Below are 22,785 nucleotides of genomic sequence, written 5' to 3'. Positions count from 1 at the left end.
CTTAGGTTTCCAGCCTGGGCTGGGGAGGTACTAGCCCTGTCACATACACACACACACACACACAAAGTGACACCAGCTTCCTTTGCATTTTTATCTCAGCACCCCAGACACCAGATCCCTGTGCCTGCCCTGGAATGTCCTTTACACAAGGCTACAAAAATCCTTGGAGGCAGAGGGGGGCAGGGCCAGTCCAGGAGCAGAGCCTGGCGAATTCCTTGGAATAGAGTTGGGCTGAATCCTTGGACTGGAGTTTGGCCAAGCACTGGGATCAGACCTGGGCTGAGTGCCCAGATCTGAGCTTGGCCAAACCATGGGACCAGGGTTGGACCATTTCCCTGGATCCAAGCTTGGACAAGCTCTGGGACCTGAGTTTGGCTGACTCACCAGATCTGAGCTCAACCAGGCCTGGGATCAGATTTGGACCAATTCCCAGAAACCAAGCTCAGCCAAGCCCTGGGCTCAGATTCAGGGCTGTTCCCCAGACCCAAGCCCTGGGTTCAGATTTGGGGCCGTTCCCCAGACCCAAACCCATTCCCAAGATCCATGGGGTCAGTTCATGCAGAGAGGTCGCTGTTGTCGAACCTCTCCTGGTCGTAGACCTCGGCCACCACCTTCCTGCCCGCAAACCAGCGCCCATTGAGGGCCTGGATAGCCTTGTGAGTCTCTGAGGCCATGGAGAACTCCACAAAGATCTTGACGATGATCTCGGCATCCTCCTCCTCGCCCTGCTTCTCCTGGTAGATGATGACCCTGTTCACAGCCCCGAACTTGCCGCACTCCTCCGTCACTTCTCCCTCCAGGTCATCATCGATGTCCTTGGGGTCCACCATGTTCCGCAACACCATCACCGTGGACTGCAAGGGAAGGGATGAGGGAGTTAATTAAATGTTAGTTCTTGTGTGAGAGGACACAGCCGAGCACCCCAATCCCCAGGCTGGCTGTTCCAGGCATGTTCCATGGGACTGATGGCTCGGTTTCTCATTACTGAGATTAATTACTGAGTTTCCAGGTTTGCTGATGGCTGTGAGGGGCTGAATTCCCCCCAGGTCAGAAATGCTGTGTGCCATCCCCTGGGCTCTTCTGGAAGCACAATGAGCCTCGGGCACCACTCTCATTTTCCCTGTGCTGCTGCCATCCAGGTATTGTTGGCTTTTCCTCAACAATTCCTCAATCAATTCCATCACAATTCTCTTTGTCTTCCTCCCCTCCCAATAAAGCTGAAGGATTCCCCAGGTGTTCTGGGTGCTCCCAACAGGATACCCAGATAGGTCACACAGCTGCACCCAGCCCTTCTATGACTGAGCCCCTCAGAACCTCAGATCAGAAGGGACAGATCTGAGCAGATGTGATCTCAGAAGGGACAGCTGAACTCACCTGGCCTGAGCTCCAGGGCCATGTCCAGGTGGCCTCTGGCTACCTTCAGGGATAGAAATTCCACCACCCCTCTGGGCAGGCTGTTCTGTGCACCTGGCCCTGACACACCTGGGGCACTCCAGGCTCCATGTGAACACATTTCCTGTGCCTGCTCCTCACAGCCCCAGTAGTCAAGGGCACTCGTAGGCTCAGAATTCCAAACAGGTTGGGATGGAGCATTTTATTTAAAAATACTTAAAAATTTTTGGTTTTTTTTTTGTTTTATTTTTTTTTTAAGCCTTAAATAAGGCTGTTTAGCTCTGCTCAGCTTTTCCCAAGCCAGGCTGTCCCAGAGAATGAGTTTCTGGGAAACGTGGCTGTGTCAGAGGTTGTGGCTGCTGGAACAGGATCTCAAAGGTGTGTTTAACTTCAGGCACCCCTTGGAAGTGGAGGGAGCCCTCATTCCTTAGGGAATGCTGCCAGCATTGTCCCTACTAGCAAATGGGGAAGGAATACTGCAGATTCCCTGCCAAAGCTCAGAAAATCTGTCAGAAATGCCAGCAAAGGAACAAACTGGACATGCCCGAGCAAGGTTACCAAAAGTCCCCACAAAAATCCATGAATCCATTGTTCTGTTTCACGTTCTATTCCATCCCTCATTCCTGTTCTCTTCCTCACTGCCATACCCATGAACTTGTGTTTGATCAACACCTCAGGGTTTCACAGAATCAGTCAAGGTGGGGAAAAGACCTCCAAGACCACTGAGTCTAACTCGTGGCCAATGCCCACCTTGTCCCCCAGACTGGGGGCTCCTCTGGGACTCTGGACAGGACTCTCCCCACTCTGGAATGGTGTGGGGAAAAGGTAAACTTGGTATTTGGGATAGACTGGACTGGCCCATTCCAGTGCCACCCTTCTAGCCCAAAGCCCACCAGGGTTTGATTTAGTGACACCAGGGAGAGTTTGGTCAAAGACACCTCACCAGGTGTTGGAAAATCACCTGTAATCCTTCACAAATCCATTTCTCACAACCAGGGCCTGCACTGAGCCCTGCAAGGGACTCGGGGAAGATCGTGGAATCCCAGCATGGTTTGGGATGAGGGACTAAAAGCCCATCCAGTTCCACCCCCTGCCATAGGCAGGGACACCTTTCACTGTCCCAGGGTGCTCCAAGCCCTGCTGATGTTGAACATCCAAGGATGTTGAACATCCTTGAGCACTTCCAGAGATCCAGGGGCAGCCACGGCTTCTCCAGTGGCCTCCCTACCCTCCCAAGGAAGGATTCCTTCCCAAATCCCATCTAACCCTGCCCTGTGGCAGTGGGAAGCCATTCCCCCTTGTTCTGGCACTCCAGGCCCATGTAAATCAACCTGAAGAGCAAGGCCAGGTGCCCCTGAGCCCCCCGAGTTCAGAGGTGTCCCCGAGCCCCCCAAGCTCCGAGATGCCTCTGAGACCCCCGAGCTCTGAGGTGCCCCTGAGCCCCCCCAGCTGCTGGCACACAGCTGGCAGCTGTCACTGCCTGGCCTCACCTCCTGCTTGCGGAGCAGCTTCTGCATGACCATGTGCCGGGCGCTGCTGCCCGAGATGCTCATGTGCTCCTGCTCGCTCAGCATCTCGGGCCGCTCCGACTCCTGGAACACCTCCTCCTCCTCCTTCTCCTTCTTGACCTCCACCAGCCCCAATGCTGGGGGGCTGGCCAGGATGGGATTCACCACCCCCACCTGTGGGATGGTCACCGGGATGGGCGGCCGGGCAGGGGTCACACCTGGAGAGCACAGGGACGATGGTCAGTGACACCCAGGCTGTGGTCAGTGACACCTGGGTGATGGTCAGTGACACCCAGGCTGTGGTCAATGACACCCAGTGCCAATTATCCAGCTTTCCCCTCCCCATGCCAGGTGTTCCTGCTGGGAAACCATGGCCTGTCCCATTTAGTGGACACCAAAATCAATCCATAAAACAAAATCCATCCAAGTTCTTGCCCAGGCAAGGCCACGAGCAGGATTCCAGCTCCAAGTGGAGCCCATGCACAGAATCCCATCTGTGGAAAAGGGACATGGATGGCAAGAGGCAGGGCACACACAGGTGACAGGAACAAGGGGATACATATAGGTGACAAGGGAAGAGAACACATGGGTGACAGGAGGAGGGGACACAGGTGGCAAGAGCACACACTGGACAGAAGGAAGAGGACAGACAGGTGCCAGGAGGAAGCAACACACAGGTGCCAACAGACAGGGACCCACCTGTGATGACACCGGGGGCCTGTGCAGCCATCACAGCCTGGGGCAGAGCCCCCAGGGGCTGGGCCAGCGTCAGGGCAGGGGACACAAGCCCTGGTGTGGCCAGCGTGCCCAGCACTGCGGCTCCTGCCACGGCTTCCTGTGGGACACAGGGAAAAGCTCGGGTTAGCCCTGCCCAGCAGCCTCCCTGCAGAACACCCAGCCAGGCTGGATGTCCCACACCTGGGAAATCCAGATACTGCCACTCCCCAGAGCTCCCAGTGCCGCTGGGGAAGGTCAAGGTGTCACCTAGCCCAGCAGGGGAACAGCAACTCTGAAAAACCTTCTCCTGGAACTCAAATCCCAACAAACATCCTGACTCCAGGTGCCCAGAATCCCAACAGCATCCAGCTGAACAACTCCCACAGGAGTACTGAAAATGATGTCCCTAAACACACCCCAGGATCCTAATGGTTTTCGCTGTTGTTTCTTTCCAGGCCTCTGTAGTCATGATTTAATTGCTCACATCCTTGTGTTCTTGGGGCTCCTGTAACCCCTCATGTGGCAGAGCAGAAGATCCCAAGGTTTTGTCCCTCCACTCCCACATGTTCATGGATCTGTGACATCCCAACTCTCCTCTACATAAATCTGGGATCCAACCCATCCCACCAGGGCTCTGCTCCCAGTTTCAATTTCCGTATTTCCACTGGAAATGAAGCTCCTCGTGAAGGGTAATGGGAAAGTGTTGGAATAAAACCACTGGAATTTCTGGCTGCACTGCTCATTAGCTGCCCCCCACTTCTCATTGAAATGGCTGAAAAACTCCTCCTGCTTCACTTCCTTGCCAGTCTGACTTTTCCACCTCTGGTAGACAGGGGTGACCCCTGCTCCTCTCTCTTTAGTGCCACTCTCCTCACAGGAGCAGATCGTGCAGTTTCTTAACCAAACAGCAGGATTTATCTGTGTCTGTATCACATCTCTAGACTGAAGCAGACCCCAAACTTCTTTCCCAAAGTGATTTTGATCTAAGCAATTCCAGCCATGCCTCAATTTCCTCCCTTCCCTTGTCTGCAGAGGATTCCAGACCTGTGGAATCTTCCCTGGGGACCTGTGAGTTCCACATGAGGGGCAGCTCCTCACACCTCTGATTCAGGGACACATTCCCCAAAAAACCTGGAGCCTCAGCTCTACTGCAGCAGAACCAGAGGCTGCACTGAGCAGAAATTCCTGCCCAAGAAAATCCCAAAACCATACTGGAATTTTCTTTCTCCATGGGCTACGGTGCCATGGGAGGGGATCCTGCTGCCCAAGGCAGGGATGGGGGCACAGCCATGGGAATCTGTGCCCAGTGATCCCAACCCAGGAGCTCCAGTTACTTCAGAAAACTAAACCAGAAAACTCAAATTCTTTATCAATATCCAACCCATCACACCACCACCCTTCCCTGTTTCCCAACAGCCTAAAGCCATTCCAGACTTGTTCCACCCTGCTACAGGTGTGACCTTCCACCAGAGTACTGCTCACACAGCTGCTCCTGCCCACATCCCTGTCCCCCTTCCATGACCTTCCCTGCTTGCTTTCAGCCTCTCCTGAAATTCTCCCTCACTGTTGGTTTGATTTCCAGACTGGGAATTCTCTCCACCCTTCCCTACCAGCTCTTGAAATAAAGTTCTCATCAGCTGTGCCAGATCATTCCAAAATCTGGTGTCTCAAATTGCCCAGGTGCCAGGGACAAGCTTCCATGTATGAAATCCTGGGTAGAGTATGGTCTGGACACCTTCCACTGTGCCAGGCTGCTCCAAACCTTATCCAGCCCCTGGCCTTGGACACTGCCAAGGATCCAGGGGCAGCCACAGTGGCTCTGGGCACCCTAAGCTGCCCCTGTGCCTCACCTGAGCTGTGCCCTGAGCTGTCCTTGTGTTTTACCTCTGCTGTCCCTCTCCCATCCTCATGTCTCACCTGTAGTGTACTCTGAGCTGTCCCTGTGCCTCTCCTGAGCCATCCCTCTCTCACCTGTGCCATCCCAGTCTCACCTGAGCCATCCCCCAGTCTCACCTGTGCTGTGATCTTGGCGGTGGCAGCAGCAGCAGCGACAGCAGCTGCAGGTGGGAGCCCCCCAGGTGTGGCAGGGGTCAGGAGTGGCATTGGGGGTGTCACAGCCTTGCCCACCCGCAGGTACTGACCCCCCAGGTCAAAGAGGTTCATGGAGGACACGGCATCCTGGGAGGACTGGGCCTTCTCATACTCTGTGGGGAGAAGTCATCAACATCATCCACAATGAGCCTCTTGTTGTTCAGTCATGGAATTACGAAGTGCTCTGGGTGGGAAACGACCTCAAAGACTATCCAGCCCCACTCTCTGCCCCCTTCCATGGGCAGGGACACCTTCCACTGTTCCAGGCTGCTCCAAACCTGTCCAACCTGGCCTTGGATGCTGCCAGGGATGGGGCAGCCACAGCTGCTCTGGGCACTCTGTGCCAGGGCCTCACGACCCTCACAGCCACTATCAATTGTATTTCTAAATCCAGCCCTGACCTGCTCTGAATTTATTCCTACCACATAATGAAACTCCTTCACCAGGGTGGAAAACCCAAGTCCTAAAGCCACCCCCAAGAAAAGAGGATGTTCCCACTGAAACTCCTTCACTAGGGTGGAAAACCCAAGCCCTAAAGCCAGCCCCAAGAGCAGAGGACACTCCCAGCCCTGCCCTGTCCCAGCCGTACCAATGAAGCCGTAGCCCTTGTGCTTCCCTGTCGTGGGGTCCCGTGCCAAGGTGCAGGATTTGATCTTCCCAAAGGCCTCGAACACGCTCTTGATGTCATCATCAGACAGGTCCTGATGCACTGAGGCCACATAGATGCGGTTGAAGGCCCGGGCCTCCTCTGCCAGCTGGTCAATGATGGGCTGAGCCTGCCCAATGTTGCTGGGCCTCCCTACCTGCAGGGACAGGGATGGGAACAGAGCTGGGAAAGGGGCTCAGCCTGGAGAAAAGGAGGATCGGGGAGGACCTTGTGGCTCTGCACAACTCCCTGACAGGAAGGGACAGCCGGGGGGGGGGGGTGGGTTGGGCTCTGCTCCCAGGGAAGAGGGACAGGAGGAGAGGGAACGGCCTCAGGCTGAGCCAGGGAAGGCTCAGGTTGGACACCAGCAGGAATTTCTTCAAGGAAAGGGTGGTCAGGGATTGGAAGGGGCTGCCCAGGGAGGTTTGGAGTGCCCATCCCTGGAGATGCCAAAGGAAGGCCTGGATGTGGCATGCAGTGCTCTGGGCTGGGGACAAGGTGGGGATGGGTCCCAGACTGGACTTGGCGAGCTAGGAGGGATTTTCCCATTGAACAGTTCCATTACTGTGTGATATGGACAATCCATGGAGCAGGGCTCTACTCCCTCCTCCCTGTACCTCTCCCACTGACCTTCCCTGACCTGTCAAACACCAACTTCCAGGGACTGAAGATTCTGCAAGCAAATCACAGCATTCCTACCCCTTTCCTTCAGGGCTCCTAACCCCCCTCAGGCACAGGACTCTGTACACACTCAGGGAGTTTCAGAGATATCACATAAGATATAAAGAATCACCTTTGCTTTATCCTCAAGAAAATTCCACGTGTGGGTGGGAAAACCTGAATGGAGTCCCTGGAGCCAATCTCAGGTGGGACTCGGGGGTTTCTCCTCAGAGAGGAGGGACCCAGAGCCACTGTATACTCCATGTTGGACACCAAGGTCCAGTAGGGAAAAGGCTTTGGGTTCTTTCCCCACTCCCAGTACCGTGGGGAGCATTTCCAGCCGTAACACCGTTATTTCCCAGGAAAAGAGAATTAGGAATTTTCACGTTATTCACCTTGATGTTCCTGCCTCCCAGCATGACAGAGTTCATCTGCTCCAGGGCCAGCTGGGCAGCTTCAGGAACCTCATATTCCACAAAGGCAAAGCCCTGGCATGGGAGAAGACCCCTGTCAATCACTCCAATCTCGCCACAGCCAAAGCTTCCCACAGATCAGATGGAATTGATTCCCACCACGCTGATTCCTGCTTGTGGCCCAAGAAGGCTCCTTAGAGAAGCATTTTATTATGGCAGGAAATGCCTGCAGAGGTTCCCCCGAGGACATCTGATTCTGGAGCCTCTCAGATTCTGAGGTCCCACAGCAAAACCCCAGCTAAGGGCTGCTGCCTTGTCAGCACTTCCAGCAGAGCTTCAGGCTGGCTACTAGGAGGGATTTCTTCACTGAAAGAGTGGTCAGGCATTGGAAGGGAAGTTTGGAGTGCCCATCCCTGGAGGTGACCAAGGAATGTGGCACTCAAGGCTCTTTTCCAACCTCAGCAATTCTGTGATTCCGTGCACTGCATCCTGCACACTCCTGGCTCCCACCACAGAATCCTGCCCACAGCACACCAGGGAGCTGCAAACATTCACCCCCAGTGCTAAAATGAGCCTGTTCTCCATAAGGATAGAGGCCCTTTCCTCTCCTGGCTGCATCTGGAAAGCCTTGAAGAGAGAAGGATGTTCCTTGAGGACTGGGAATCACAGAATCATGGAAAGGTTTGGGTTGCAGGGACCTCAGAGCCCATCCAGTTCCACACCTTCCACTAGACCAGGCTGCGCCAAACCCCATCCAACCTCATCTTGGATACTTCCAGGGATGGGGCAGCCACAGATTCTCTCTGGGCAACCTGTGCCAGGGCCTCACCACCCTCACAGGGAAGAATTCCTTCCCTGTATCCCATCCAGAATCCTGAAAAGATGGGTATTTTGCATTTAGGACACACTGCTGAAAGGAATGTCTTTGCAGAGGACCCCAAAATGCCTCATCACTGGGGCTTTGGCACCAGCTCTCGCTGCCCCCAGGGAATTCCACCCCTTCCCAGGACAGCTCACGTGCTCTTTGCCAGGTCCAGGCAACCCCATATCGGTTTGGGTGGGACAGGACCTTAAAGCTCCCCCGGATCCACCCCTCCCACCAGCCCCGCCCCACCTTGTGCTTCATGGTGACCGAGTCCCAGGACATGTCGATGCTCTTGATGGGCCCGAAGGGGGCGAAGGCCTGGCGGATGGTGTCCTCGCCCAGCTCGTAGTAGATGGAGCCCACGTAGACCCGGCACATGATGGCGAGTGCCCGCTGCCTCTGAGCTGCCATCTGTAGCGAGACAAGGACTGGCCGGTCAGTGCCAGGCTGGCCGTGGCCACCGGGGCCTCCTCCCCCTGCTGCTTCCCTCCCGGAGCCAGCCCTGGCACAGCTCTGGCACAGCCTGGATCAGAAGGAGTTCCCTGCTGGCTGCACAGGGCGCTGGAGCGGAGCTCACTCCCGGATAAAGCCCGGCTCATCCTGGGGCACACGCAGGGTTCCAGCCCCTCTGGCCGGGTCTCCCCCAGCCTGATCTCATCTCCAGCCACACCTGCAGCAGGAGGGAATCCCTTGGCTCTAGGGCAGCTTCCCCCTCCAGGCAGCAAAGGACTCAGCTCTGGGCACGGGGAGAATCCCTCCCACTTCCCCCCCCCTCCAAGAGCAGAGATCCATCTCTGGGCACTCCCACCCCCGTCCCGTCCTCCCCGGCAGCAGAGGGTCTGGAACTGGGAAAACTGGGAACCTCCCCCCGCTCCCTGTGGCACCAGAGCCTCCCCCCCACCCCTGGCAGTCCGAGATCCAGTACTAGGCACCACTTCCAGAGCTCAACAGCAAAGCCAAACGCTCCCATGGCCCAGTGGGACTCCTGGGAAGCGCGTGGTGCCAGTACTCATCCCTGCCTGGCGGCACTGGCTGTACTGGTACAGCCCCAACCACGGGTGCTGCACAGAGGGCTGCTGCTGCTGCTGTTGTGTCCTAAGCCTGCCTGGAAACCTGCTTTCAAGACAAATCCAGCCATTCCTTACAGGAGGGAATCCCAAAAGCAGAGCACAGTGTGTCCTTCATGTCTGTCACCCCCAGAGCAACTCTAGAACTGCAGAGGGAGCTCTGGAGGAGTCACTGTCTGCATGTGAGGGGATGGCTCTGGGGCAGGTAGGACACACCTGGGGCAGGAAGAGGCTGGTGCAGAGCACGTGCTCAGCAGCAGGTGATGCCTCGGGCCCTGCCCAGCACCACAGCAGGGAGCTCTGAGCACCCCCTTCCCTCCCTAGCATCCCCCCCAGGGCACAGGGGCTACAACCCGGGCCTTCAGGAAACCATTTCTGGGGTGCCCTAAAGAGCTCTGCCATGCTTGGGGACCCCTGGGGCAGAGGGAAAGCACTCAGGGCCTTCTCAAGGCTGATTTTTGGGGTGCCCTAAGGAGCACATGAGCTCTGCCCTGCCTGGGGATGCTGCAGCCCCAAAGGAGCCATCTGTGACAGGCACAGCAGCATGGATACAGCCTGTACCCAAGGGACTCCTGCTCCACCTGTCCAGGACTGCCACTGGCCACAGGAGGGAACAACCTGCGAGGGTTTAACTCCTGCCACTCCATACAGGGACAGCTCCCATCCCAGACTCTGTCCCTGAGGTGACATCAAACCCCCACTGCTGCTCCTGAGATGACATCAAACCCCAGCTTCTGCTCCTGAGATGACATCAAACCCCAACTTCTGCTCCTGAGGTGACATCAAACCCCAACTTCTGCTCCTGAGGTGACATCAAGCTGCACTCTACCCCTGACGTCACATTGAGCTCCAACTTCTGCTCCTGAGGTGACATCAAGCTGCATTCTACCCCTGAGGTCACACTGAGCTCCAACTTCTGCTCCTGAGGTGACATCAAACCCCAGCTGCTGCTCCTGAGGTGACATCCAGCTTGCCCCTTGCCTGGCTTTAGGCTTTCCCAGCACAGCTGGGCTATGGCTCTCTTTACTCTGCAGGCTGTGACCAGCAGCACTATGGCACGTACACATGCAAGACAGTGCCTGGGTGGGCTCCCAGCCCATCCCCAGCTTTGGTGCAGCAAAGCCCCTCAGTCTGCAGCACCAGTGTCACCCTGGGTGTCCTCTGCAGGAGGAAATCCCCACCTTGCCCTGCCACAGGACTCTACAAGAGAGGTGGGGGAGGGAGGAGGACTCGGGATTTTCAGACAGCAGAACTCCTTCCTGGAAAGGGTGGTCAGGCATTGGAAGAAGCTGCCCAGGGAGGTGTGGAGTCCCCACTCCTCCAGGGAACACCTGAACATGGTACTCGGTGCTCTTGGCACACGACAACGTAGGGAACAGGCACAGGGTGGGAATTGATGACCTTGACCTTTTCCAGCCTTAATGACCCTGGGATTTTAGAGCTGCAGAAGGCAGAGCTGAGAGGGGCCCTGCTGGTTCCAGCTATCTGTGGGTCACCAACAGGAGCATCCAGGTGGGGGATGTGCCCTGGGCACCTGAGCTCAGCACAGGTTGGGGTCAGGGCCTCCTGCCTGGACATCTCACTGCTCTCAGCAGGCCCCAGGCTGATTTCACTGGACCCTGTGCCTGTTTCTCCTCCTGTTGCATGGAAAAACACCTGAAGCCTCAGGCAGGCAGCAGCCCCTACCTGTGGCTGTACAAGGCTGCTCTAAAAGGACTTGGGGGTTATTTTAAGGACAGGCCAAAAACCCACCTTGGGGTGCTCTTGTAACCAAAGCAGGTGATGCATAGCCCTCACCACGAGCACCAGTCATGACACAGTGACACCAGGGGATGGTGAAGGGACATGGGAATCTCACAATGTGTCACCTGCAGGGAGGACTGAGCCCATGGGAAGCTGTAACTTGGGCCCCGAGTCCCAGAGCTCAGGGAGTTTAGGCTGTGCTGCCTCCACAAAGTAACTGGGGAGCCTTGTCAACAGGAAAAGTGCTGGACAGGGGCTGTCTGCACTTTGTGCATTCCAAATGGGCTCTGGCATGAAGCATCTGCCAAGAACGGGACATCCTGACTGCTCTGAACTGTACCAGGCTCCTGCTCCTGGGCTGTTACTCCCGAGGGAGCAATGGCTGAGGAAAAGGGGTCACAGCCTGGTGCCCTGGGGGTCATAAGCCATTAACACTTTCCTGTGCCACCAACTCAGCTGTGCCTAGCAGGGGAGAATGAACCAAAGCAAATTTAGGCTAAATTGCTGGAGTAGCACTGTCAGACAGCAGCTCCAGGGATGGGGGAGTTCCCAGGCATGAGAGCTCTGGCACCACCTGTGCCAAATCCACACTAAGATGGCTGCTCTGTTCCATTCCAACTTTCCCCTGCCCCAGAACACCCACTCTAGCTCCCCACTGACACACCACCACTGCCAAAGGAGGAACTCTGGGGGACTTCACTTCAGTGCCCTTTTCCTTGGAGTTCAAACCTCCATCTGTGTTTTACAGCAAGCACAAATCCTGCACTCCACCAAGACGGAGAGGTATTTACAACTGTGCAAATGAATTTACAAATGAACCTTTGGGTGAAGAGAGCAGTCCTAGGACGCTTTGTCGAGCACTTGTAGAAAAAGGAGGGGATGGATCGTGCCAAGTCATTCAGCTCTTTGTGGCCTCTGATTAGAAGGGGCACAAAGGTTCACATAAGTTCTCTATTCAGTCCTGCCAGAAGGTTCTGTCCCTTCCATCCTGCTTTTGCTGCACTTGGAACGTGCCACCCTGCCCTGGTGTGGGCCATGCACAGTAAAGAGAGTCTGAGCCTGGGCTCCAGCATGTTCTGCCAACCTCCGGCACCCCGGCCCTCCCCAGCACCGGCCGGCTCTGGCTGCTGGGAGGTCGTTCCACCAGAAATCGCCCCTTGGTGAGTTACCTTGGCCGTTAGTTTGAGGTCGGGACCTCAGAACTGTAGCATCCCTAGAAATGCAGCTCCCACAATTTCACGGGTGTGTTCAGAACTGGTGGAAATCTAAAGCTGTCTTTGCCCCCGAGTGGCAGTGTCCCCGCAGACTGCACAGCCTGGGGTCTTCTCGGGGCAGTGACACCTCGCTCTGCTCCTGGGCGTGTCCAGTACAGGTGGGGATGTGGGAGGGCTGTGCTGGGCGCGGACAAGAGCATTGGCACCACTACGAACGTCCCCACGCTAGGCCCTGACTAAGACAAGTGCCCCAGAAGAAGTGAATATGTCTATTGACCGATTGTAAAGGTGAGAGAGGATCTCCAAAGCCCATTGTCACTGCTGCCATCTGAAAGACAGTAAAGACAGAGTTCAGTCTGTTGGAGCTGAGCATACTACGGCTGTTTGTACAAACTCAAGCAGAGCGGCGGCACAGGGGCACCTGCGGAGAGGCCTCTCCTTCCTCGGCCCTCGCTGCCTGGTCCCCAGGACTGTCCGGCGAGTCCAGGGCACCTGGACCTGTCCAGGACCCTGCCGAGTCCGGTCCCACCAGGCCAGGGTGGGCTCGTGCTGCTGCCGCTGCCTCGGGAAGCAGGGTGGGATCCCAGGGGGGACTCAAGGCAATAGTAACCTCTGCGACCACTGTCGTTGATTCACCCCCAGCATTTTAAAGGAGCCCCTCGACTAGAGCAGACCCTCAGAACCAGGCACAGCCCCAGCCTCAGCACATCCACAGGGATTCCTCAGGCAAAGCCCTTGTTTTGGGCTTCCTGACTTGGAGGAAAGGCAGTGAGATGTTTTCCAGAAACCTCTGAAGGAGGGGAGGTCAAACCCCAGTTAAAGGGTTCTCCCAGTATGGGCATTCCAGTACAAGGAGGAACAGGCAACAGAACTTCTTCAAAATTGAGAGCACCTGGGTGCAGGGGAAAGAAATGGGGCAGCACTGGGACACAGGGACCCTCCCTCAGGCAGAGGAGATGGTGACAGGACACTGTTTCCAGGATCCCTTCCGCCTTCACCACCTTAAACATGGCTCAGAAGCAAAACCCGCGGCAAAGTCTTTGGATTCTCATATCTCAAGAAGGGACGTGCAACAGGACAGGAATCTGTAACCATTTCCTCTTGGAACTAAAGAGATCTGTGGACAATTTATGAGGTGAGTCAGGGGGCCTGGGTGAGCTGCAGGCTCAGGGCTGTGCTCTGGTTCCGAGGGCCCTGAGAACTCCACCGTGTCGGGGGGAGCACGAGGCAGAGGGAGCAGCTCGGAGGGGGGGTCTCACCTGGAGGTTGGTGAGCTGCTGCTGCTGGTGGGCGATGGTTTGTTTCACCAGCACGCTCTTGATGCTCTGCTCCATGGCGTACTTCTTGGCCTGCAAGGAAAACAGGGGCTGTAGGGGCAGCACAGCACACAGGGGCAGAGAACGACGCCTGGTTCTGCACCACAGCTCCCAGAATCTTCTGGGCTCCACCCCTGAGCACCATGGCACTGCCCACAGCTCTCAGAACCTTCTGGGCTCCATCCCTGAGCACCATGGCACTGCCCACAGCTCCCCAGCAGCTGGAGGCCCTGGGACACAGCAGGATGTGGTGAGGGGCAGTGCAGGGAAGCAGCATGCACCGGGAGCTCAGCATTCCCCTCTCCGCCCTCGCAGCCCACCGCAGCCCCTTACCTGCAGGGCCTGGGGCGGGGCACGGCCTCCTCCAGTCCTCTCCTCTCAGAGAGCGTCTGCACAGACAGGTGCTACAGGAGGGAAGGGGCTCCACCTCCCCACGGCCACCCTGGGCTGGGCTCTCCCCTCTCAGCACACCTGGCCTGCTCTGGATCTGCTCCCAAAACACACCAGGCTCTTCCCTGGCTCTGCTCCCTGAATGCCCAGCTCACCTCTGGCCCTGCTCCCTGAATGCCCAGCTCACCTCTGGCCCTGCCTGCACTCACAAGGCTCCTTTGGGGTTTCTCTCAGTCCTCTACAAGCCTGGCAAAGCCAGAGATTGCAGCTATGGAGGCTCTGTGCCAAGGCAACCCTCACGCTCACACCTGGGCACATTCCTCTGCACACACTGAGCCATCCCCTGGGCACCTGCTCTCCATGGCTGTGTCTGGGAATGCCCCTCTGTCAGGGAATGGGAGGATCTAACCCAGGTCTTTGAGGCATGAACAAGGGGGTTTGCAGCCCTGGGCTCCAGAGAAACCAGAGAGAATGAGGGCAGGAGCCAAGCACCACACACAGAGGGACAGCTGGGACAGCACAGGCACATCCACATGGAGCCTCCCAGAACAGGGATATTCTGGGATGTGTGCTGGTGTGGAGAGTGACAGGCCAGCTGGAGCAGATCCCAATTCCAGTCCTGCTCCCCAGTGACTTTGTGGCACCCACACCTAGCTCAGAATTCCCATCTGACTGTGGATGCAATCTTTCTGAACTGATTTACTTTTTCAATTAAACCCATTCTCACCCACCCCAACAACAATTTCCCATCATGCTCCCCGAAGTGCCCATGAACTCTAAACCAAACCAAGTAATTACTGAACCCAAATGTGGCTGTGTGACCCTCCAGCATGGCCACGATCCCAGAGATCCGGTGCTGAGTCCCCAGCAGTGCCAGAGGCTCACTGAAAACACAAACACCACCACCCCCCAAAACAGCCAATTCCCAACTCATTAAAAAATGAGTTTTACTCACTTTCTGGAGAGCTTCCTGCTGCTCTGGGGTGAGAGGGGGCAGCCCCAGCTTTGCTGCTGTGCTTTGCCCATTTTCCATCTTAATGGACTCTGTACCCTAAGGAAACAGAAAATGCTCAGGAAAACTGTTCTCATGGCAGTGACCTGTCTGGTCCTTGCCAGAAAACCAAAGCACTCCACGTCAGAACATAGCATTGGCTAAAACCCCTTCCTAAACCCAGGTTTTTGTCAGGAACACCAGCTCATATTCCTGCCACTGGCTGTGGGAAAAGCAATCCCAGCAACTGCACAAACCAAGGGATGCATTGGACACTGACAGAGCTCTCCAACCACGTTTTCTGTGAACAGATGATCAGATCACCCCCAATCCTTGCTCACATCATCTCCATCCCCTCAACAGATCCACTGACTAATGTCTCTATCAGTGCTCTCCTCCCACTTTTCCCTCCCAGCTCTGCTGACCCAGCTTTCTCAAGTTTTCACTTTAAAACTTCCTCTGAAATTTTCCCAAATCACAGAATCATGGAATGCTTTGGAGGGAACTGAAAGCTCATCCACTGCCACCATTTGCCACTTGTAGGAACACCTTCTAGTATCCCAGGTTGCTCCCAGCCCCATCCAACCAGGCCTGGAACACTTCCAGGGATCCAGGGACAGCCACAGCTTCTTGGTGCACCCTGTGCCAGGGCCAAAGCACCCTCCCAGGGAAGGATTCCTTCCCTATATCCCACCTAACCCTGCCCTGTGGCAGTGGGAAGCCATTCCCTTTTGTTCTGTCACTACAGCCCTTGTCTGAAGTCCCACTCCAGCTGAAACTAGGATTCCAGCACAGCAATCCCACTGCTGGGACCATGGATCCCACTTGCTGGGACGGGGGTTCCAGCAAGGCGATCCCACTTGCTGGGCCCCAGCTCAGCCCCCAGCAGCAGGATGCGGCCCTGCCTTTGGTGTTCATGTGGGTTCTGGCAGCACCATCCACCAAAACAGAGCTGGTTCCCTCTCTAAACTCCCCATTTCCCATCAACCACCCCAAAACCAGCAGGGCCAAACCCAGCCTGTGCTCCTGGACACATTCCCGTGGGAAGTCTTTGCTCTGAGCAGAAGTAGCATGGAAAAACCTCCATGGTTCAGAGCAGGAACCAAGACTTGGAGCTTTTCCTTCACCAAAAGCAAAGCTTCTCCTGGATTGTCACAGAATCATGGAGTGGTTTGGGTTGGAGGGACCTTAAAGCTCATCCCATTCCCCCCCTGCCATGGGCAGGGACACCTCCCACTATCCCACGCTGCTCCAAGCCCTGTCCAACCTGGCCTGGAATGCTCCCGGGGATGGGGCAGCCATAGCTTCCCTTCCCACCCCAACCATTCCAGGATTCTAGGATATATCCTCAATCCTCTGACTCTTATTTTACAGCAAGAATGAGATTCTTGTTTTTGGGCAGCCTCCAGTTCCCCGTGGGGGTTGTGAGCATTTTCCAGGATCAGTGAACATGGAGCAGACAGAAAACAAACCCTCCCAACACCAAATGCTGTTCTCCAGGTGTCTGGGCAGTATCCAGAGCTGCAGTTGTTTCCCTGCTCCCTCCACAAGTCCATGGCTGGACTGGAACACGAGGAACCCAAGGATGAACAGGATACCCTGGGAACACCAGGGCACCAACAGGCAGCTGACACGGGGACAGAGGTGACTGCAGCCACAAATTGGCAAACTCCAAAAGTGCACAAAGCCACTGCACAGGCCACACCCAAGCTGAGAACAAGACCAGCAAAGCAATATGGAATAATGGAATTGCTGAGACTGGAAAAGCCTCACAGCCCAGCGAGTCCAACTGTCCCCTGCACTGCCGAGGCCAGCAGTGATCATGTCCCCACATGCCACCTCCACCCAGCCACAAACACAACGCAGAAATGCTGATTTGTTTATAAAAGCAGGCTCCCTCATCTCCAACATTTATTCTGATTGTGGAACATCCAATAAATTAATTTAGAAAGTCCTCCTTGTCCATTCCCACCTGGCTGAAGTGCTGTTTGTCACCAGCTGTCCCTGTCTCTGCCATTGGATGTTCAGGCCCAGAGCTCTCCCTGGCCAACTTCAAAGTCCACCAACTCTTTTCCCCACTGCTGCTCCCATCTCCTCCAGCTTTAAAAGCTCAGTTATTCCAATTTAGGAGCTCTGAGATGTGGGAGGAGAAGAACAAGAGTGAAAGGCTGCTGAGTGTAACTATTCAAAATAAAAAAGTCAGGAGCCCAATCTCTTGTGATTGTTCCAAACCCAGCCCATTGCACAGCTGAGTTTAATAAAATTTACATAGCTGGGCTCATTAACAGGCACAGCTTCCAAAAACTGCTCCGGAACATCCCAGCTCCAGCACAGAGAGCAAAGCTGAGACTGAAAGGACCCAGCAGTACGCAGGCACTGCTGGCTCCAGGCTCTCTGCCACCACACATCACTCTGGGAAGAACCCGTGGATCCAGGGGTGATCTTTGCTGACTGCTGGCATGGCTCCAACAGGAATTCCTGACCACATACCCCTCACCATGGGGCGTTCCCCAAGGAACATCACCCTGTCACTCAGGGCTCCCTGGAAAGCAGCACATGGTGCAAACCCACCCCAACCTCAGAGAGCCTGGAGTGCTGCTGTGCCCTTTCCAGGCACCTCAGGATAACCCTGCTCCTAGAACCTGGGGCTTTGTGCTCAGGCTCCTCCCCTGAAACCTGATTCCCTGTAACAGCCAGAAGGAAGTGAGCAAAGTGGGAAAAAAAAAGAAAAGTCGGTAGAGGAAGCAGGAGAACAGGAGCTTCTTTGGAAAGAAATAAATGGGAACTGGATTTCTGCTGTGATTCTGGTGTCTGAGCATGGCCGGGCCCTTTCAGGGGGGTTGAAATCCAGGAGTTCAGAGACATTCCTGGAGATTTGTTACAGGCTTGAGGACTTCTCTGAAGTATAAACACAGAAAAAGGACAGAATCCCGTTTATTTGGGAAGCACAAGCAGCAAAACACAGAGATTTAAGGAGAAAAGTGCAGAAGGAAGGATGAAGCATGGCCAGGGCATTTGGCTCCATCCCTGCTCCACCTCCCACACAGGTGAACAGGAACTCAGCAGAGAGGCTGGAAGAGCAGCACAGAATGGAAAGGATGCCAAGAGCTTGGAGTCCAACCCGTGCGTGACCCCTGCCTCAGAGTACAGTGACATGTCCACTCCTTCCTTGGACCTCCCAGGATGGACACCTCCTTCCACCTTGGGCAGCAGCCCCTTCCAATGGCCCCACCACCTTTCCAGAAAGAAATTCCTCCAGGACAGGTCAGTGTCCAGGGAAGGCCCTTCCTGGTGGATACAACCATATTTCAGTAGTTTGTCCCTGTTTTCCATCTAAGCCCTTGAGGATTCCAGGGGAACTCTGGAATGGCAACCTTTAGTACTCCTCAATGGTTTCAGCAGCTCCTTTCCCACATGGAATACTCCTTCCCATCCTTTCCTACACCCCGTGGAATGCTCCTTCCCAGCTGGGAACTGCAGTTCCTGCTGGCACATGCAGGATCCAGAGCATGGGGCACACCCAAAGCTTCTCCACTACTTCCCAGATGTGTTCCCAGAGATTGGCAGGAATCAGAACCTCCCAGAACAGGTCCTTTGTGAAGCAAGTGGCTCCCCCAGCTGCAGATGTGGCCAGTGACCCAGAATCATGGAATGGTTTGTGAGGAAGGGGGCTCACAGCTGATCCAGCCCCTCCATGGCAGGGACACCTTCCCCTGTCCCAGACTGCTCCAAGCCCTGTCCAACCTGACCTGGAACACTCCCAGGGATAGGGCAGGGGGTGGAACTGGGGGAGGTTTCAGCGTGCTCCCCTTCCAAAGCAGGCTTTGATGCCGTGATCCCATGACTGATCCTTTCAGGCTCCCAAGTGACTTCAGCCAAAGTGCACAGCTCAGCCAAGAGAATGAACTGTGGCTGTTACTGAGGTCCCCATTGGAGACCACCCACCCAACCCAGCTGGGATTTAGGAATGCAGAAGGAAGCCAGGCACTGACAGAGGAGTAGATGTGAGGGCTGATAGTGACAGCGAATGCTCCAAAATCCCCCCAGAGGTTTTACTCTCCCAAATGGCTCTGGTGAGGTGCCCAGAACATTGTGCCCATTCCCAGGGGTGCAGAGAGCCCAAAGATTGCCAGGAGTCAGGAGAGAGAAAAGGAAAAATCCCAAAGGATGTGGGAATGAACCCATGAAATGAGGGGCACACTGAATGGGGAGCACGATGACAGCACTGCCATGGTACCACCCAACGTCCCAGAGTGCAGAGAATCCTTCGGCAAGGCCCCCACACCTGGACCAGCCTCAACAGGTGATCCCAGAACCAACACTGACACCAGGAACTACCCAGGAATGGAGAGGTTCCCTGAGAATCCCACCTGGGCCAGCCGCAACAGGTGATCCCAGAGCCAACAGTGACACCAGGAACCACCCAGGATCAGAGAGGTTCCTTGAGAATCCCACACACATCCCTGCTCTGTCCCACAGCACAGCCAGTCTGGGACAGCAGCCCAGGAAGGTGCAAACACCACAGGGGCTGTTCCTCAAATCCTCTGGGTCAGAAAAAGGAGGGAATGTGAAATGGACTCTCACAGGTCCTCACTCCCCAGCCTCCCAGGGAACTCCCAACACCTGCTCCAGGCTGGGAAAATGGACCCCAGAACCACCAGAGCTGATTTTTGCATATGAAAGGCAGCCACACACCTGCCTGTGTGGGATTCCCATTGCTCTGGGCATCATGGAACCCCTGAGGCTGGAAAACACCTCCCAGACCATCATATCCACCATGTCACCTGTCCTGAGTGCCACATCCAGCCCTTCTTTGGATACCTGCAGGGATGGGCACTCCAAACCTCCCTGGGCCTAACCACCCTTTCCATGGGGAAATTCCTCCTGAAATGCAACCTGAGCCTGCCCTGGCACAGCCCGAGGCCACTTCCCTTAGCCTATCACCTGTGCAGGTGTGCCCACAGAGATTCACCTAAGCCACACCTGGGGATCCCTGTGCACGTGTGTCCAGAGTGAGTCACCTAACCCACACCTGGGGGATCCCTGTGCACGTGTGTCCAGAGGGATTCACCTAACCCACACCTGGGGGATCCCTGTGCACGTGTGTCCAGAGGGAGTCACCTAACCCTAACCCACACCTGGGAGATCCCTGTGCAGGTGTGTCCCCAGGATAAATGGGAATTCTGAGGCCAGGTGTTTACTTCCCATCCCCTGTGGAATCATAGGCAACCTCACTAAACAAGACCTGCTCCCTCCTTCCCAGCACTGACCTGGGCAACTTCCTAATCTAATGGATTAAGGAAAGGTGAGGCAGGAAACTAAGTGAGAGTTATTTATATTCACTCCCAAATGGGAGCACCAACACCTGGGAATTCCCAAAAGGAATTTCAGGACACACAATTCCTTCTGGAAACACCAGCAGCCTCCCAGAGTAAGGCTGAGCTGCTCTGGAATCACAGTTATTCCTCAGAGAAATCCCGTATTTTCCATGGAAACAATGATGGGGAAGCAGGAAACAAACACCACAATAAATTCCTGCTGTACCATAATGACTGCGGATCCAGCCCAGTATTCCATCAGATCTGGGGATTCACCACGAGCCCCCACAGGCATTCCCGGGCTCCTTCCCCGAGCTCTGGTACCTACGGAGCACTCAATTTCCATTTCACACCATTCCCAGCCAGCCAAGAACCAGCCCGGCAGCCCCACGGCAGCATTCCATGGCTCTGGTCACGGCCCAGTCCCAGGAAAACCAACAGCGTGGAAATTCCTGTTCTCTCACACCCGCGGCCCATCCAGGAAAGCTCTAAAAACGACCCAGAGCCCACAAAAGAACTCCCATAAAACACAATCCCAGCGGATTTAGGAACGGGAGCCCAAAAGCAGCGTTTAAACAAGCGGATTTGGGAAACCTAGCCCAAACCGAGTATTAAAAACATGCGAATTTGGGAACAGGAGCTCAGAAAGGAGCGCTTGAATCGATGGATTTGGACACAGCCGCCCAGGAACAGCGGCCGGCGCGGCCCCGAGCGCGCTTCCTGCAAGGCCTAGGAGAGGGGCGGGAGCTGGGGAGAACCGGCGGGGTCGGAGCTCAGGACCGGGAGGGGAAACACCGACACCTTCCCCACACGGAGAAGACCGCGACAGGAGCCCAGAAACGGAGGAGAACTGGCGGGCAGCGGCGCTGTCCCCTCAGAGCCACCACGTCTCACCCCCGAGGACCCGGAGAGGGCCTGGTCCGGGCGGACCCCCTTGGCGGCCACCACTCTACTCCGGCCCGGCTTAGTCCCGTCACCCCATCGCCCCCTCACCAGCGCCATCGTCGTTGTCGCCGCCATCTTCTCTCTGTCTACAGCGCGCGGCTCTCGCGAGATCTCCGCGGCGCGCGCGCGGGAAAAGGGGTTCGGGAGGCCGTCCAAGAAAAAGTATCGCGAGAGCTTGAGAGTGTCATGTGACCTGAGCGGCTGTTAAGATGGCGCTGCTCTGGAGTCGTCATTGCTGGATACGTGAGGCATGGTGTGGCGTGATTCCGGAGGGAGCAGGGCTCCAGTTCGGCTGCTGTGGCCTTCAGTGCCTCTGGGCTGGTGCCGCGCTAGCAGTTCCTGGTGCCTTGGGAAGTTCTAAAGCTGCCGCTGCCCCGGGCAGGGCTGTAACTGGCCGGGTCCCGGGTAAAACGAGCTTAAGCCGGCTAAAATACATTAAACCCGGGTAAATCTAGCTAAAATGGGAGAAAACGTGATAAATACGACTGGTACCGTGTGGCCCTTGGTCGCAGCCGGGGGAAGGGGCCGCGGAAACCCCCCCGGTACCGGCCGTAGGCACCGGGAGGTGCTGGATATGTCACGGGAGGGCGGAGCAGGACTGGCTGCTGGGAACTGCAGTGGGATGTCCCCGTCCTGGTGTCTCTTTCCCTTCTCTTGGTTCTGTTCGAGTCCCTGGTGTGCACGTTTCATTGTAGAGCCAAGGCCACACCATGGCACAGGGAATGGAGCCGGACTGGGAGAACTGGGAATGTTCTGGAGAGCATTACGGGGACACCTTAGATCCCCTTCCAGTGCCTAAAGGGGCTCCAGACAAAGGCTTGGAGGGACAGGACAAGTGGGAATGGCTCCCCGCTGCCAGAGGGTAGGGATAAATAGATTATTGGGAAGAAATCCTTCCCTGTAAGGATGCTTTGGCCCTGGCACGGGGTGCCCAGAGCAGCTGTGGCTGCCCCATCCCTGGAAGTGTTCCAGACCCGGTTGGATGGGGCTTGGAGCAGCCTGGTCCCATGGAAGGTGTCCCTGCCATGGCACTGGGGGGGGTCTTGAAGGTCCCTTTCCACCCAGCCATCCTCAGTGCCAGGGGGTGGAAGTGCAGCTCTGGAATGGTCCCAGCAGATGTCCTTGGCCAGCTGTGGGTTCTACCCCAAGGACAAGCAGCCCCGGAAGGACAGCAGGACACAGGTCCTGTCACACCCAGCATCTCCAGAGTGGAACTGGCACCAGGATTCTGTATTCCCACTCTGGAATATTCACAAGGCTGAGGAAAACCCCCCAGGAATTCACAGAGCCACCAGGTTTTATGAAGAATTTGGGAAGTTTGGACTACTAAAATTCACCAAGGGCAGGGAATTGCAGGGTCAGAGCAGCTGTGTTAAATCCATGGATTTATGGGAGGGTTGTGTTAAGGAAGTGCCAAGGAGGGGCTGGGGTGTGCTGGAATGTTTGGGGCCTGGGTCAGGTCTGCTCTGGAGGGATGGGGAATCTGCAGCTGTGAGGTGTCCCCTGAAT

General features: G+C 55.8%; 1 protein-coding gene across 4 annotated transcripts; it reads right to left on the bottom strand.

Moving 5' to 3' along the window:
* Positions 1 to 67: 67 nt before the first annotated feature.
* On the bottom strand, positions 68 to 22,704 carry PUF60 (poly(U) binding splicing factor 60). Of its 4 annotated transcripts, XM_062492649.1 has the most exons (11): positions 21,325 to 22,704; positions 14,978 to 15,073; positions 13,576 to 13,665; positions 12,594 to 12,644; positions 8,542 to 8,703; positions 7,410 to 7,502; positions 6,298 to 6,511; positions 5,631 to 5,821; positions 3,600 to 3,735; positions 2,883 to 3,118; positions 68 to 854 (listed from the first exon to the last, which is right to left on the bottom strand). In XM_062492649.1, exons 1-11 carry the CDS (start codon positions 21,349 to 21,351, stop codon positions 555 to 557), a joined length of 1,596 nt encoding a protein of 531 aa, XP_062348633.1. In that variant the 5' UTR covers positions 21,352 to 22,704; the 3' UTR covers positions 68 to 554. The 4 variants fall into 4 exon arrangements, with proteins under 4 accessions (XP_062348633.1, XP_062348643.1, XP_062348652.1 ...); XM_062492659.1 differs by lacking the exon at positions 12,594 to 12,644; XM_062492668.1 differs by lacking the exon at positions 14,978 to 15,073.
* Between the last annotated feature and the right edge of the window lie 81 nt (positions 22,705 to 22,785).

The sequence above is a fragment of the Cinclus cinclus genome, chromosome 1 (assembly GCF_963662255.1).
Source record: "Cinclus cinclus chromosome 1, bCinCin1.1, whole genome shotgun sequence".
Classification (NCBI taxonomy): domain Eukaryota; kingdom Metazoa; phylum Chordata; class Aves; order Passeriformes; family Cinclidae; genus Cinclus; species Cinclus cinclus.
This window is presented reverse-complemented; position numbering and strand designations above follow the sequence as displayed.